The sequence below is a fragment of the Chanos chanos genome, chromosome 5 (genome assembly GCF_902362185.1).
Source record: "Chanos chanos chromosome 5, fChaCha1.1, whole genome shotgun sequence".
Classification (NCBI taxonomy): domain Eukaryota; kingdom Metazoa; phylum Chordata; class Actinopteri; order Gonorynchiformes; family Chanidae; genus Chanos; species Chanos chanos.
In genome coordinates, this window is record NC_044499.1 from 50,946,065 (window position 1) to 50,961,447 (window position 15,383).

Below are 15,383 nucleotides of genomic sequence, written 5' to 3' on the forward strand. Positions count from 1 at the left end.
GGAGCTAACTGTAGTTTTGGTCATCCAGGTGCTTTTTGAGGATGCCATGTCACATATCTGTCGAATCAACCGTATACTGGAGAGCCCCAGGGGTAATGCTCTGCTAGTTGGTGTGGGTGGCAGTGGGAAGCAGTCCCTCTCTCGCCTGGCAGCCAGCATCAGCAACCTGGAGGTCTTTCAGATGACCCTCAGGAAAGGCTACGGGATATCTGACCTGAAGGTATGCTGCCCAGGAGGGAGGAATGCAAAAGAATTATGTTGGATAAAAGATTCTAATCAGGATTTCTAAGTATTTCACAGTCTGAGAACTTGTCATTTCAGAGCTGTGATTTCCATTTTGGACATTCCAACACATTCTAAACCAGCAGACAGTTTGTGCAGAATCTTTACTCTGACATTGCTCAGATTCGGCATTCATATGAGCTGATTTCCCAAAATTTGATTTGCATAATAGTGGCATATGAAGACATCTCGTGCATTTTGTACCATTTGAATTGTTTGAAATGAATATTTCTCATGGAACCAGGTGAATGCTTTCTTAGATTTAATTGATGGTTATATTTCCATGTTATTCCCAGCTGGATCTGAATGCTCAGTACATGAAGGCAGGTGTGAAGAACATTGGAACTGTGTTCCTGATGACAGACTCACAGGTGGCAGAGGAGGAGTTTCTGGTGCTGATTAATGACCTGCTGGCCTCAGGGGAAATCCCTGGCCTCTTCCAGGATGATGAGATTGAAAATATCATTGGTGCCATGCGTAATGAAGTCAAAGCTGTTGGCATGCAGGACACTCGTGAGAACTGCTGGAAGTTCTTCATTGACAGAGTCAGAAAACAGTTAAAGGTGCCTCATCCCCATTTGAAACACAGTTACCTAGTATTTTGACTAAAATTCACTACAGGACGTTTTACCTGTTTCTGTAAAAGTTGTTAAAATTGCAGAGTGACCTTGGGCCTCATTCGTAAGACCAGGGGTAGGTTTTATTTCAACCTGAATGTACAGATATGATCCTGCATATGCATGGAAAATATATGATTGATTAAGGAGGCATATACTTCTCCTGCACACACTCCTAATAATACACTCACATGTACAAAGATAAGGGTAGCCCCCTCTCTGGCTACTCTCAAGCCCCAGTTAGTCAAATATGGTGTGTTAATACCAGGCTGTTTTAAAGCTGGTAGTTACATAATCCATTAATCCATTAATCACTTGGTGTCAGTGGAATCAGTAATTCAGTCAATCTGTTTATTAGAACATCATCTTTTCCTTTGACTTATTATTGGCGTACTATTACAGACCATTTATTATTTTGTGCCTGTTCAGTTGTTTGAATTTCTAGAGGTAGTGAATTGTAATGGTTGCATGGTTTTAGCTTGGTTGTGTGGTTGAAGATCTGGGTATTAGGTCTGATCTGGTTTTAGGTTGCATGATTTGAGGACATAATTTTGGCAGTAATTGATATGGACTTACAGCCAACGAAGAAGTTCCCATTACTTCCTTCTGGTGTCTTATTTGGGTGTAAAAAAAAGTCGTGTGTTCTCCTGTAGGTTATTTTGTGCTTCTCTCCGGTGGGCTCCACTCTGAGGGTCCGTGCTCGTAAGTTCCCTGCAGTGGTGAACTGCACCTCTATAGACTGGTTCCATGAGTGGCCAGAGGAAGCCCTGGTGTCTGTCAGTGCTCGCTTCCTGTCTGAGACAGAGGGCATTATGGTAAACGCTGATGAGATGTTTATATCACTTTGACTAATGACAGTGTTATGAGACAGCATACAAGAGTAAAAGAGCAGAAGATTTGTTTTGCTAATGTAATAAAAGACTTGACCTTTTTCGTGTCATAAATATAAGCAGCTATTTGTCATTCACCTGTTTCTAGCCTGAGATCAAAGACTCCCTCAGCCAGTTCATGGCTTTTGTTCACAAAACCGTGAATGAAATGTCCAAGTCGTACCTCCTGTCGGATCGGCGTTACAATTACACAACCCCAAAAACCTTTCTGGAGCAGATCAAGCTATATCAGAACCTGCTCAGTGTGAAGAGAGCAGAACTACTCTCTAAGATAGAAAGACTAGAGAATGGACTGACAAAACTGGAGAATACCTCTGCTCAGGTTAGGATCAATCCAAACAGACTGTGTCGTATTCTCACGCTTTCTCTGCTTGACTTATAAGCCTTTTAATATGTTTACTCTTAATTTATTTTCAGAATAACATGTGCTTTGTGTTTGAGTGATAAGAGCTCAAACACTTTTTTCCTACATTGTTCCTCATACTAAATTTGTACACATTCTTTGTTTGGGATCTGTCCTACCCATTTGTAACAACAGATACTATTCATGACAGCAAATATCTAATTAAACCTTGTAGGTAGATGACCTGAAAGCCAAGTTGGCTGTCCAAGAGGTGGAACTCAAACAGAAAAATGAGGATGCTGATAAGCTCATTGAGGTGGTGGGTGTGGAAACTGAGAAGGTATCCAAAGAGAAGACTATAGCCAATGATGAGGAGCTGAAAGTGCAAGTCATTGCAAAGGTACTATTTCCCTACCTCAGGGTGCTCTCAGTTAAACATGAATGACTTGTTAATACTTTACATTAAACTGTTGATGAACTCATGCTTGAGAGAGTAATGTTTTTGGTTCATTACCTCACCTGTCTTAGCAAAAATGAAGACGGAGGTGAGATTATTATTTGATGTAATACCAAGGTGGTGCTAAACCAGTATGTAAAGGCTTAAAATGATGTCTGTATGTGTAGAATGTGGGTGAGAAGCAGAAATCCTGTGAGGAGGATTTGGCTAAAGCTGAGCCAGCTCTGCTTGCAGCTCAGGAAGCTTTAAACACTCTTAACAAGGTCTGCACAAAAACATCACTTTTAATTTAAACATTTGATGACTCAGTTTCCAAATATATAGTTAAATGCTGTCTATTCCCAGTATTGACCTGATGCAAAAGTCATTTGAAAAACGTGAGTAATCCTGAAACCTGATTACTGTTTGTGTTATCCTACCAGAATAACCTGACAGAGCTGAAGTCGTTCGGCTCTCCTCCAGAGGCCGTGGTTAACGTCACTGCTGCTGTAATGATCCTTCTAGCTCCAGGAGGAAAAATCCCTAAAGACAAGAGCTGGAAAGCAGCCAAAAACACGATGGCTAAAGTAGATGCTTTTCTGGACAGTTTAATAAACTACAATAAAGAGAACATTCCAGATACCTGCATGAAGGCTTTCGAGTGAGTGCTAGCCTTTTTCATTAGTCAAATATGTTTGTTGTCCTGGTCATTTCAGTAGAAGTACTTGTAACCCCTCCGTGAAAACCCATGTTGTTTCATTGTTATGTTACTTTGTTATTAAATTTTTGTGATTTTTACAGTGTTTGGTGCATGTCAGACTGCCGCACAGTAGGTCATCAAGAATATTGACTGTAATGAAAATCTATGCTTTCCTCAGACCCTTTAAGAAAGACCCAAACTTCGAGCCAGATTTCATCCGCTCTAAATCCATCGCTGCTGCCGGCCTGTGCTCGTGGTGTCTGAACATTGTGAAGTTCTATGAGGTTTACTGTGACGTGGAGCCCAAACGCCAGGCTTTAGCCCAGGCTAACGCTGAACTGGCTGCTGCTCAGGACAAACTGTCTGTCATTAAATCAAAGATTGAGGTGAGCACTCATGTCTGAAGGCACTGCAGTGGTCACAGCATATACACACACATCACCTGTGTTATAGAAACATAGACTACAGCATTTCTTGGTTTCGCACTGCACCAAAATGTCATAAAAGTGAACAGTGTAATGTTTAGAATTTACTCAAAAAAAAACAAAAAAAACACGTTTTTGATTCTTGATTTCTTGCCTTAGCAACTGAATGCAAACTTGGCAAAACTGACGTCTGAGTTTGAGAAAGCAACAGCAGATAAACTGAAGTGTCAGGAGGAGGCAGATGCCACTAATCAGACCATCTCTCTGGCCAACAGGTAAACTGATCACCACTACTGACCTATAGCTATGATGGCCATAACATTTGATTCATTTAACCCAACATTTGATTAAATTGATTGATTTGTATGATGCTGTGTCACTGTGTCACACAGCAGCTTTACTGAGATATTGAACACTGGGTTTTTTTCACCTGGATCATATTCAAAGTATGAAACTTTAGTTTCAGTAGTATCTCTTTAATCAGGTATCCCATTGCAAATCAAAATTCATCTCCCCTTTAAAAGCCAATGTGACAGGTATTTTTCTTATGTTCAGTCTGAAAGAGGACTTAGATGGACTGCACTAAGTATATTGATGTATATTTATGAAAGCTCTGTGTGCTGATGCAGAAGAGAAGACAATACAATTAAGTTGTCTGTACGGTAGAATGACTGTCTGAATAGAATAGAATATGACTATATGAATGTTCTCTGATATCTTTCTTAGGCTTGTAGGAGGCTTAGCATCAGAGAAGATCCGCTGGTCTGAGTCTGTAGCCCAGTTCAGAATTCAGGAGAATACCCTGTGTGGAGATGTCATGCTAGTCACAGCCTTTGTCTCCTATGTGGGATATTTCACTAAGAGATTTCGCACAGACCTAATGGAAAAATACTGGCTCCCTTACCTGAAAGATATGAAGGTGCGTAGGTTTGCAGGGCCAAGTGTGGAACAAAAGGTTCACCAAAACTACCTCAGCTCTGAATTAAACTCAGTCATTATCTTCTCTTCTTTCAATCTCCTCTGTAACAATAGCACTGAAAAAAAAAAGGTATTTTAAAAAAAGGCCTGTGTAGGAGTTAAGAAAACTATAATGGCAGTGCTACATAGTTGAGGACAGTTGAAAGGACTGAAATTGACACAGGCTACCTACTAGCTGTTGTTTCTAAATAATTATCGTTTACCTGTTTTAGGTGTACCTGTGATTGTCTATGTTTTTGTGTCTCAGGAGCCCATTCCCATCACCGAGGGCCTGGACCCTCTGATGCTGCTGACAGATGACGCAGACATAGCTGCCTGGAGTAACCAGGGCCTTCCCAGTGACCGCATGTCCATCGAGAATGCCACCATCCTCTGCAACACTGAACGCTGGCCCCTTATTGTGGATGCACAGCTCCAGGGTATCAAATGGATCAAGAACAAATATGGCGACAACCTTAAAGTCATCCGTCTAGGCCAGAAGGGGTAATGAGGGACTGATGAGTTCACAAACAAATCAAGGCTGTCTTCTTTATTTCTTTCTTTCTTTATTTTTTACTTCACTCTGTGTTAACTCCCAAAATGTGAAAAACTAGACATGGAACTCATAAATTTTAACAGTTTGAAGCCCCCGCCCCCACGCCTTCAATCAGCTCTGTGTTCCTTTGCAGTTACCTGGATAGTATAGAGAATGCTGTGTCCAGTGGAGACCCATTATTAATTGAGAACATCGGTGAGACTGTGGAGCCAGTACTGGACCCACTGCTGGGAAGGAACACCATTAAGAAAGGAAAGTAAGTATATGGGCTGTATTTTAGAGAGATTTTCACTAAAGTTGTTCAGGCATTCAGTGCTTAACAATAACTGAAAATTCACAGGTACATTCGTATTGGTGACAAAGAGGTGGAATATCACCCAAATTTCCGGCTCATCCTGCACACTAAGTACTTCAACCCTCACTACAAACCCGAGATGCAGGCACAGTGCACGCTCATTAACTTCCTTGTTACACGAGATGGGCTGGAGGACCAGCTGCTGGCTGCTGTTGTGGCTAAGGAGAGACCTGACCTGGAGGAGCTCAAGGTCCTAATCCTTATGCTACAGTATATATGCTCTTGTCTTGCTTACTCTCCTCTTGGGATCCCTCTAATACAATCGGGCTATTCTGTTAGTAGTTACCGCTTCACATGAATTGCATATGATATATATTAAGTATATATTAAGTACAGGGTTTGTCTTGTTACATTCATTGGCTATTTATAAAAAAATAAATAAATCTGCTAATGTTGTGTACAGTGCTATGGTTTAAGTTAAAACATCTCTGTTTCTGCTGGTGGTAATCAGGCGGAGCTGACTATGCAGCAGAATAACTTTAAGATCGTGCTGAAGCAGCTGGAGGACTCTCTGCTGGCACGCCTCTCTGCGGCCTCAGGGAACTTTCTGGGAGACACAGCACTGGTAGAAAACCTGGAGACCACCAAGCGCACAGCCACTGAGATAGAGGAGAAGGTTTGAGTAATGATAATGACTGATCCAATGCGTGGGAAGACGTGCTGTGTTTTATCAAATCTGAACACTGGTTATCTTTGTATACAAATATTTCCAGGTGCGCGAAGCGAAGATTACTGAAACGAAGATCAATGAAGCCAGAGAGAACTACAGACCAGCCTCCATTCGGGCTGCCCTGCTGTATTTTATTCTCAATGACCTCAACAAAATAAACCCAATCTATCAGTTCTCTCTCAAGGTACACAATGAACCAGTGCCCCCCCCTTCCCCCCACTGAGATAAACTTTTCCACTTCAGAAGGGTTTTTTAAATTATGTTATGCTTTTCTTCTCTTTGAATGAAGTACAGAATGCCCGTTCACATAATGTGTTATATATTACTCTTGTGTCCACTCTGTATTATGTACTCATACAGTGTAAACACACACATTATAGCTCATTAAGGTTATGTAAGGCTACGGCTCACTGGCTTTTTGTTACTCATGACAACCTCTTTTAGCTTGAGAAAGTGTTGCTTATTCAAATAAATCCCTCCATTGAATATGAAATAGAACTGAATAATTGCCTTTGGCAGGCCTTCAGTGTGGTGTTTGAAGTGGCCATTGTACGTGCTGAGCCAGCAGAAGATGTCAAACAAAGAGTGAACAACTTGATAGATGAGATAACCTACTCTGTCTTCATGTACACCAACCGAAGCCTGTTTGAGAGGGACAAACTCACATTCATTGCTCAGATTGCTTTCCAGGTATGGATATTAGTCATTCAGTGGATCAACAGATGTATTTTTTCACTGAGAGAAAGGACCCATAGAATAAATCAATGTTTTACAGTGGAATGATCCAATAAGACAGGGGTGGCTTCCTGTAAAAGCCTTGTTTGCAAAGCGCACTAAACTTCCTGGTTTAAGAACAATACCTTATATCTATCCAAACTCTGAGCCAAACTAAGAAGTAGCCTGCTCATAACTTTTGGATTTGAACTTTATGAAGAAAGTGTTTTTATAGTGACAGTAACAGAATCCATGTATCATTCCCTGTTCATTTTGTTCTCTTACTCATGAAGATACTGGTCATGAAGAAAGAAATCAACCCCATAGAGCTAGACTTCCTCCTGAGATTCCCATTTAAAGCAGGCTTGGCATCTCCTGTTGATTTCCTTTCCAACCAAGGATGGGGAGGTATCAAGGTACAAATGTATCAAAGAAAGCTTGTAAAGACTTGAGGTTTAAATAAGATGGTCTGCTCATTGTTGTTAAATCGCTAAATGAGATATTTAAAATGAATGTGGTTTATTAGCAGTGCATAAAAGCTTATTGGGCAGACGTACAGTAGTGCTTTGCATTACTCTTGTGATACGTGTGGGTTTTAATGTTTGCTGCAGGCCTTGGTTGAGATGGATGAATTTAAGAATTTGGACCGAGACATAGAGGGCTCAGCCAAAGGCTGGAAGAAGTTTGTGGAGTCAGAGGCTCCAGAGAAGGGTAAATTCCCTCAGGAGTGGAAGAATAAGAGCGGAATACAGAAACTCTGCATGATCAGGTGCATGAGGCCTGATCGGATGTGCTACGCTGTGAGGTAGGAGATAACCTGGGAGGAATGAACACTTAGAACAGTTGTTAAATGGGAGTTAGTGCTTAATTTCTCTGAGGTAGAACTAATTAATTCAGAAAAGCTATGGCAGCAGTTGGCACTGTCATGGTGCCTGTAGAGGAGATTAGAAAATGGCAGCTGTATGTCCAAATTAGCCATCCTGCTTTGGATGAGAATATTTCACTGAAACATCACCTTGTGAACTATTCAGAAACTTTGTGGAGGAAAAGCTAGGGACCAAATATGTGGAAGGGCGCAGTGTGGAGTTTGCTGTGTCTTATGAGGAGAGCAGTTCTGCCACGCCTGTGTTCTTCATCCTCTCTCCTGGAGTAGACCCACTCAAGGATGTAGAGGCCTTAGGTCTGTAGGGACTGTCCAGTTCCCATCGGTTCAAGGATTCCACTGTGTGTCATTTCTTGTTTCTGTCAATATATGTGTAAATTAACCAAGTAAATGCTGTCCACAATGCAAATCATTGTTTTTACAACCAGTATAATAAATGAGTAATATATATTATACTGCCACTTTTACACCGCCACTGTTTCACTCTAGGTAAGAAGCTAGGCTTTACATTTGACAATGGAAAATTCCACAACGTGTCACTGGGCCAGGGCCAGGAGGTGGTGGCTGAGGCAGCGTTAGACAGGGCAGCCGAAGAGGGACACTGGGTCATTTTACAGGTAACAGCCTGAGAACAGCACTGTCATTGGCTCACCATCAACAACAAGAACAACCTTCAATTACTGATGTGCCAAAAAGAAAATTTAGAAGAATAAGAGGGTCCACCTACATGAAAGATTTAAGTTGGCACATTACCAGCTATTGTCATTCTGGATGGGTTCTGTCAAACATTTCTAAAGGATTTGAAAATACAACGGAGTCACGTGCTGAGCAGGAAAATATGTAAAAAGTTGGGAATTTCATAACTGAATGCTGTTATAAATGCTTTAACACTGCTATTCATGAGGTAAAAATGTTTCAGCCCCCCTAGGTCTTCAACCAGTCAAGTTATCTCTTAATGCTTTCAAACCAGACTCAATGGACAGCGTGTTGTTTTTACAGAATATCCATCTGGTGGCAAAGTGGCTGAGCAGTTTGGATAAGAGAGTGGAGCGCTACAGTATCGGCAGTCATGAAGATTACCGCGTGTACATGAGTGCCGAGCCAGCACCAACACCAGAGTCTCATATCATTCCTCAGGGCCTGTTAGAGAACGCTATCAAAATCACCAATGAACCCCCTACAGGCATGCATGCCAACCTACACAAAGCTCTCTACCTCTTCAACCAGGTAACACAAACCCACACTGTTTACTGTCACAGGCTAGGGAAGTTTGTGTTTTTTTGTTTGTTTTGTTTTGTTTTGTTTTTCTCAGCACTACACAATGACATTAGCCCCCCTCTCTTCTTCAGCCATGGTTACTTGCAAAATTTCCTCCTATTGTTTCTTTACCACTGTGAATCCAGGGGGAATTGGACTGAAGTGAACTTTCTTTTTTACCAGGACACCCTGGAGATGTGCTCAAAGGAGTCCGAGTTCAAAGCCATTCTTTTTGCCCTCTGCTACTTCCACGCGGTGGTGGCCGAGAGGCGTAAGTTTGGAGCTCAAGGCTGGAACAGGTCCTACCCCTTCAATAACGGAGATCTCACCATTTCTGTCAATGTACTCTACAACTATTTGGAGGCCAACTCAAAGGTAAAGAATCTGATTCAGACGGCAGCAACATCAGGGGTGTGCCATGACCACCGATGAAGTACATCACTGAAATATTTCACCACCTCACCGTTACTCATAACAGGTTTTTTTCCTCAAGTTTGTAAATGCTCGTCAAAAAAGATAGTGGTGATCACCGTGAAACGTCTCAGTAAAGTACTTTAGGTCAAAGCTGTTGAACAGCCAACACTAACAGATGTCACATATTTGCTATGAAGCAGTGACCAGTTGTATACCTTATTTTTGGTTTATTATGCCTAATTAATGTTAAATATAATAATCTTAATTGTAGAGCTTAATTATAATGTTTTTTCCTTAACAATTTTTTCTGAAGTGTTTTCATCTTGATTTCAGGTTCCCTGGGATGATCTGCGTTACTTGTTTGGTGAGATCATGTACGGCGGTCACATCACAGATGACTGGGATCGTAAGCTGTGCAGGACGTATCTGGAGGAGTATGTGCGCCCAGAGATGCTGGAGGGAGACGTACAGCTAGCACCTGGATTTCCAGTGCCTTCCAGCTCAGACTACAAGGTCTGCTCAACCTCTAAAACCACACTTATCATAGCCCCGCAAAGAAAAATTATTACAGTTGGTAATGTGCAGTCCTTGTTCTGTGTCTTCATATATTAACACTTTGCATTTCTCCTGTGTTTTTTTTTGTAAGGGCTATCATATGTACATTGATGAGATGTTACCAGCAGAAAGCCCATACCTCTATGGGCTGCATCCCAATGCAGAGATTGGATTCCTAACCATCACCTCAGACAAACTCTTCCGTACAGTCCTGGAGCTTCAGCCCAAGGAGTCGGATGCAGCTGGAGGTGGTGGAGTATCTCGGGAAGAAAAGGTAACAGAACCCCTGAGTGGTGTGACTGAAGTCATAGGGTGTTGAAGTCCACATTAAGTTTTTTTTTTTTTGTCTGATGACATTCAGCTGTAAAACATTTCCTCTTTCCATTCACCACCATCCTGTTCTCCTCCCCATCATGAATACAACCATTACTGCTCAGATCATCGTGGTGAAGTCTGATGTACAGATAGTAAAGATGAAGGGTATTTGTTGTCTGAGCACTGTCTGACAAATTGAGGCCTCACACTCACATAGTTGAAGATCGAGGTGGTCATCTATGAGCTGAGCTGTGCACCTTAACAGTTAAGGAACATTATCTTTACTGTGTCGCTATACTGGTTCAGATGAGATTCAACCCTGGGAACCATTTAGCCCATACAAAAATGCCATCCACACCAGTGTGGGTCTGATAGGGAAAACACAGGGGGCCAGTGAAATTCGTCATTTGTAATGTGTAATACAAAACAAGCAAACAAAACTCTAGCAAAAAGTGTTTTTTCCAAGATTTTTTCCACAACCATGGTACTTTCTGAAGACTTAGTAGAAGGTTAAAAGGTGAAATCTGAGCAGAGTTGGTTAGCGTGTTTATTGGTCAGCCTGAAGTCAGGGCCAACAGGTTTACTGAGGTGGATCTGCTCTGTTCTGCTCTGGCCAGTAGACACATACATCTTCATAAATCAGAACCCAGACTATGTTAATAAAATGAGGTTATAGAAAAGCCAGTGCCCTTGCAGACACACTGATTTTTATTCATTAATGACATCGAGTCATTGGCTGTACCCATAGGAAGCCAGCTTGCATGCTGGAGCTGTTTAGTGTGAGGTAATTCTGCAGTTTTGATACATGCAGTTATAGTTCTGTGCTGTTTTGTTGCTCCTAGAGGATATAGAGGATATTGGAAATCTTGTCTCTCAGTCACACACTCATGTTGCCCTCTAACTGAAATGACCTGTATAATTTCAGGTGAAAGGCATCCTGGATGAGATTTTGGAGAAGTTGCCAGACAGTTTCAACATGCTGGAGATCATGTCCAAAGCAGAAGAAAAGACTCCCTTCATTATAGTTGTATTTCAGGAATGTGAGAGGATGAATATGTTGACCAAGGAAATCTCAAGATCATTAAAAGAGCTCAACTTGGGTCTGAAGGTTGGCTATCCAGCAAAATCCAATCATTTTTCCTGGGAATCGCATACATACACAAGGTAAATTGCATATGGTTACTATGTATGTAAAAACAGGGTGAGCTGACTATCACAACGGACATGGAGGAATTGGGAAACAGCCTGTTTCTTGACACGGTTCCAGAGTCCTGGACCAAGCTAGCCTACCCCTCACTGCAAGGTCTCGGCGGCTGGTATGCAGACCTGCTCCTCCGAATTAAGGTAACACAAACATTTATTCACAGTGCTACAAAGGGCTAAGCCTGAACTATTATCTCAAAATGATTTAAAATACTCTCTCGGACAGTCAGCTAAGCATTGTGGATGGCTCTTTAACGACAGAGCAATAGGCACATTTGAATTTAGATATGGCAACTTCGTCATCATCGGGGTTTATTAATTCCTCTCTCTCCCTTTATGTGACCATCCCACGGCTGTACAGGAGCTGGAGACGTGGACGGCAGACTTCTCCATGCCTGCTGCTGTATGGTTGGCAGGGTTCTTTAACCCCCAGTCTTTTCTCACTGCCATTATGCAGTCTATGGCCAGGAAGAATGAGTGGCCACTGGATAAGATGTGTCTTGCAGTTGAGGTCACAAAAAAGAACAGAGAAGACATGACCAGCCCACCAAGAGAGGGAGCTTATGTCTATGGCCTCTTTATGGAAGGTGAGCGATGCAATGGCAGTGTTCTGATGTTATTTATGTGATGTGACAGTTTTGTGGTCTAAGATTCGTTAGTGATGAGTGTTTGATTGATGATGATTAGGTAGTGAAAGTGGCAGTAGAGTGTATTAACACAGAGACAGAATGATGTTACACCACAATTATGGTGTTCAGCTCTTCTGTTTATAAAACCATTTAATCTCAGTTTGAGGGTGAATGGTAAACAACGCTATTAACTACTGCACAAACCAGTCAAATGTTAACTCTTATTTAAAAAACACAAATCCATCTAAGAACACATCGGGTCTTACAGTGATAATGCACACTGGCCTATACATTTTCACTGTATCAATCATAAAGTGAATGTTTCCCATTGTTTTACCATACTTTTTCTTTCAGACTGAAGCTGCCAATCTAGTAAGGCTCCACTGTTAAGTAGAATATTAATGGCAATGCAGTATTTTAATATTAACACTGTACAGATGTACATAGCTTATGAGGCAATAACAAGACATGTCTAACAGATCCTCATGTGGTTTCATCATTCATCTCTTTAATTCTCACTGTTGAGTCTGACACCATATTATGACACATCTAAATGGCTGTTTTCTTGTCCCATGCAAACTGGCATCTATAGATTCATGAATAAAAATTTCAGGCAGGACTTGTAAACAGTTGGTGAAATGACTTACCCAACATTAACAGTGCATGAATGTGCAGTTATGAAAGTACTACACATTCCTTACAACAAAGCCACTCTTTTTTACCTAGTTCAAGGAGTGCTGCGGGGTGTACTAGTCTCCTTGTGTAAACTTTCACTGCAGAGAGGTTACAGAAACTCAAATCTGATGCAAGCATAGATCCATGTGTTTTCCACTATAGACCAGCATTTTGGAGTGACCGTTTATGTTGTACTAGCAGTAACCATTTGTAACAGTATCAGAGCCACTTGATGTGCCACATCACTAGAACATTTCAAATGCAAGTCAACATCAGCTCAGGCTCTCATCACTGCTCTTGTACATGGACTACAGGAGAGGTAATAGTGATTAATTACTGATACGAGATTGGGAGCTCTGATTACCAACATATGTACCAGACTACTGGAGTTGTTGGCTATTTCACTAATGACTAAAGACTTAAAATTGTATGAAAGTCAGCGGTTACTGTTGATATCCATCTTAAAAGGTATTTTTCTAAATTCCCTTGATTAACAATTAAAAGTGCTACACATAACAGAATGTACACCCAATCAGGGGGTGTAAATTCAAAAAGATTCCAGCCACTGAAACATCTGAGGACATAAAAAAAAAATCTTTAAATTGAAATCCAGCAATTGATAAATCTCCAAAATACTCATAAAATGTCTGAAACCAGCCCAGTCCGTAACAGTGATGACTATTTTATGTGTGTCTGTGCCGCTGCCATAAACTGAGGCCTTAAGTAGTCTGGTTCAAGTGGAGATGAGAGCCTTTGATCAGATGCACATTGGTACAATATGGATGAGGTGAACATGTTGATACCACGATACACTACAGTAGTCTTTGTGCAAACATCACATGCTAAGGGGTCTCCTGCGTGTGTTGTTTTTGGTAGGAGCTCGCTGGGACACCCAAACCGGAGTGATCAGCGACGCCCGTCTGAAGGAGCTGACACCAGCCATGCCTGTCATCTTCATTAAAGCCATCCCAGTGGACCGCCAGGAAACCAAGAATATTTACGAATGCCCAGTCTACAAGACCCGCACACGAGGGCCCACCTTCATCTGGACCTTCAACCTGAAAACCAAAGACAAACCAGCTAAGTGGGTTCTGGCTTCAGTGTGTCTGCTCCTCAGTGTCTGAAAATGACCTCACTCCCCAGAACACCTCACTGTGTAATGCTTTCAATGTTACTTTCCTCTTTTTTTTTTACATACTATATATTCTCATTAAATGTTTCAGGTCAGTATTCCTCAGTGGAGTTTTCACAATATCCCAAACTGTTGGTCTATACCACATCTTATTGAGTAATTCATTGCTATATGAGGCCAACTGGTTGAAATAGTGTACAGCAGGTCCTTGGCTCCATAATGTCATAAATTCTCCAAAATGTTCACTGTCACAGAATTTGCAGAAAATCTCTCACCAAGAAAGCTGTTTATGATGTAAATTCTTTCAGCAGTGTATGACTAGTCACAAGGGGGCAGTCTTTAACCTGAGAGAAGGTAACCCACTATATTAAAGTTGGCATTAAAGGACCTCATTGAGGTTCACTGTGGTGTGCAGCTTGTGTATGCTTTGGGAAAGCTCCCATTCAGTGACTAACAGAACTGCTAACCCATGTTTTATCAGTGGTAATCAAAGTAACATTAAGCTTCGGGTCTGGAAGCGTAAAACCTTCATTTAATAAAAATACCCTCATTTCCCTTTTCAAATATTCTAGCATAGAAAGAACCATAATATTGTGGGTCTTAAGAGAAATATAATGTAAACGAGTAAGGAAGTGTGTGTCTGTTCAGGCTCAATGGGAACAAACCATAAAGCCATAAATTACTGATCAGCGTTGGGCACGCAGATGTGAAAGTGAAGCAGTTGTCAATCCGCTGACAGGAATGAGACAATACAAGGAGGTACAGTAATCATGTGTTGTAAACACAAATGAATGGGAGGGCATGAACTTGTCTTCTTTTGTCTTAAGACATGCATCAGGGGACACGTGTAAATGTTTTTCCCCCACCTCTTCCCGTTCAGTGACATTTTTTCAAACACAATGCTTCAGGCCAAGAAACACAGCCAGTATCTGAAGACTTAAGATCAGAGATAAGACCACATTGTACTGACTTTTGTGTTTTGATATCTATCTATCTATGCTAATCCCTAGTCCTCTATGTATTACAATACTACGGCTTATTAAAATGGTAGTAGGAGCCGGTAATGTGTTCCTACAGGTCTATCGTTCCACCACACAGGTGACTCAGCAAAGCAGTTTCTCACAAAAGGAGTCATCTAATCTTTACTCCACTTTGGAGAAAGTGAATGAGAAAATGAGTATGTAAATAAGCGTCATATCTTGCAGTGAAATGCTTCCCACGGAATACGAATCTGATAAAGCATTTTAGCACTTTTTATACAAACACACTAGAATACATTTAGGATCCACTCAGCTTTACAACAACACAGTGAGGATAAGGTTGAAGAACCAGTGTGTGTATGTGGAAAAACAGCCTTAAGGACGGTGCAGATGTT

At 41.3% G+C, this 15,383-nt stretch overlaps 1 protein-coding gene across 1 annotated transcript in view; it reads left to right on the plus strand.

The window, feature by feature from the left end:
* The window catches only part of LOC115812670 (dynein heavy chain 17, axonemal-like), a 35,906-nt gene extending 21,906 nt beyond the window's left edge, over window positions 1-14,000 (plus strand). Inside the window, exons 54-81 of the mRNA XM_030775155.1 lie at window positions 29-220; window positions 579-845; window positions 1,553-1,714; window positions 1,878-2,111; window positions 2,368-2,532; window positions 2,757-2,852; window positions 3,012-3,229; window positions 3,447-3,654; window positions 3,853-3,968; window positions 4,420-4,612; window positions 4,919-5,154; window positions 5,340-5,462; window positions 5,547-5,751; window positions 6,013-6,177; window positions 6,275-6,415; window positions 6,751-6,921; window positions 7,239-7,361; window positions 7,557-7,750; window positions 7,977-8,125; window positions 8,318-8,445; window positions 8,828-9,055; window positions 9,269-9,460; window positions 9,833-10,012; window positions 10,146-10,328; window positions 11,295-11,477; window positions 11,570-11,713; window positions 11,934-12,159; window positions 13,753-14,000. Of these exons, the coding sequence (XP_030631015.1) occupies window positions 29-220; window positions 579-845; window positions 1,553-1,714; window positions 1,878-2,111; window positions 2,368-2,532; window positions 2,757-2,852; window positions 3,012-3,229; window positions 3,447-3,654; window positions 3,853-3,968; window positions 4,420-4,612; window positions 4,919-5,154; window positions 5,340-5,462; window positions 5,547-5,751; window positions 6,013-6,177; window positions 6,275-6,415; window positions 6,751-6,921; window positions 7,239-7,361; window positions 7,557-7,750; window positions 7,977-8,125; window positions 8,318-8,445; window positions 8,828-9,055; window positions 9,269-9,460; window positions 9,833-10,012; window positions 10,146-10,328; window positions 11,295-11,477; window positions 11,570-11,713; window positions 11,934-12,159; window positions 13,753-14,000 (5,070 nt within the window). The remainder of the gene's footprint in view (window positions 1-28; window positions 221-578; window positions 846-1,552; window positions 1,715-1,877; window positions 2,112-2,367; window positions 2,533-2,756; window positions 2,853-3,011; window positions 3,230-3,446; window positions 3,655-3,852; window positions 3,969-4,419; window positions 4,613-4,918; window positions 5,155-5,339; window positions 5,463-5,546; window positions 5,752-6,012; window positions 6,178-6,274; window positions 6,416-6,750; window positions 6,922-7,238; window positions 7,362-7,556; window positions 7,751-7,976; window positions 8,126-8,317; window positions 8,446-8,827; window positions 9,056-9,268; window positions 9,461-9,832; window positions 10,013-10,145; window positions 10,329-11,294; window positions 11,478-11,569; window positions 11,714-11,933; window positions 12,160-13,752) is intronic.
* Window positions 14,001-15,383: the final 1,383 nt, after the last annotated feature.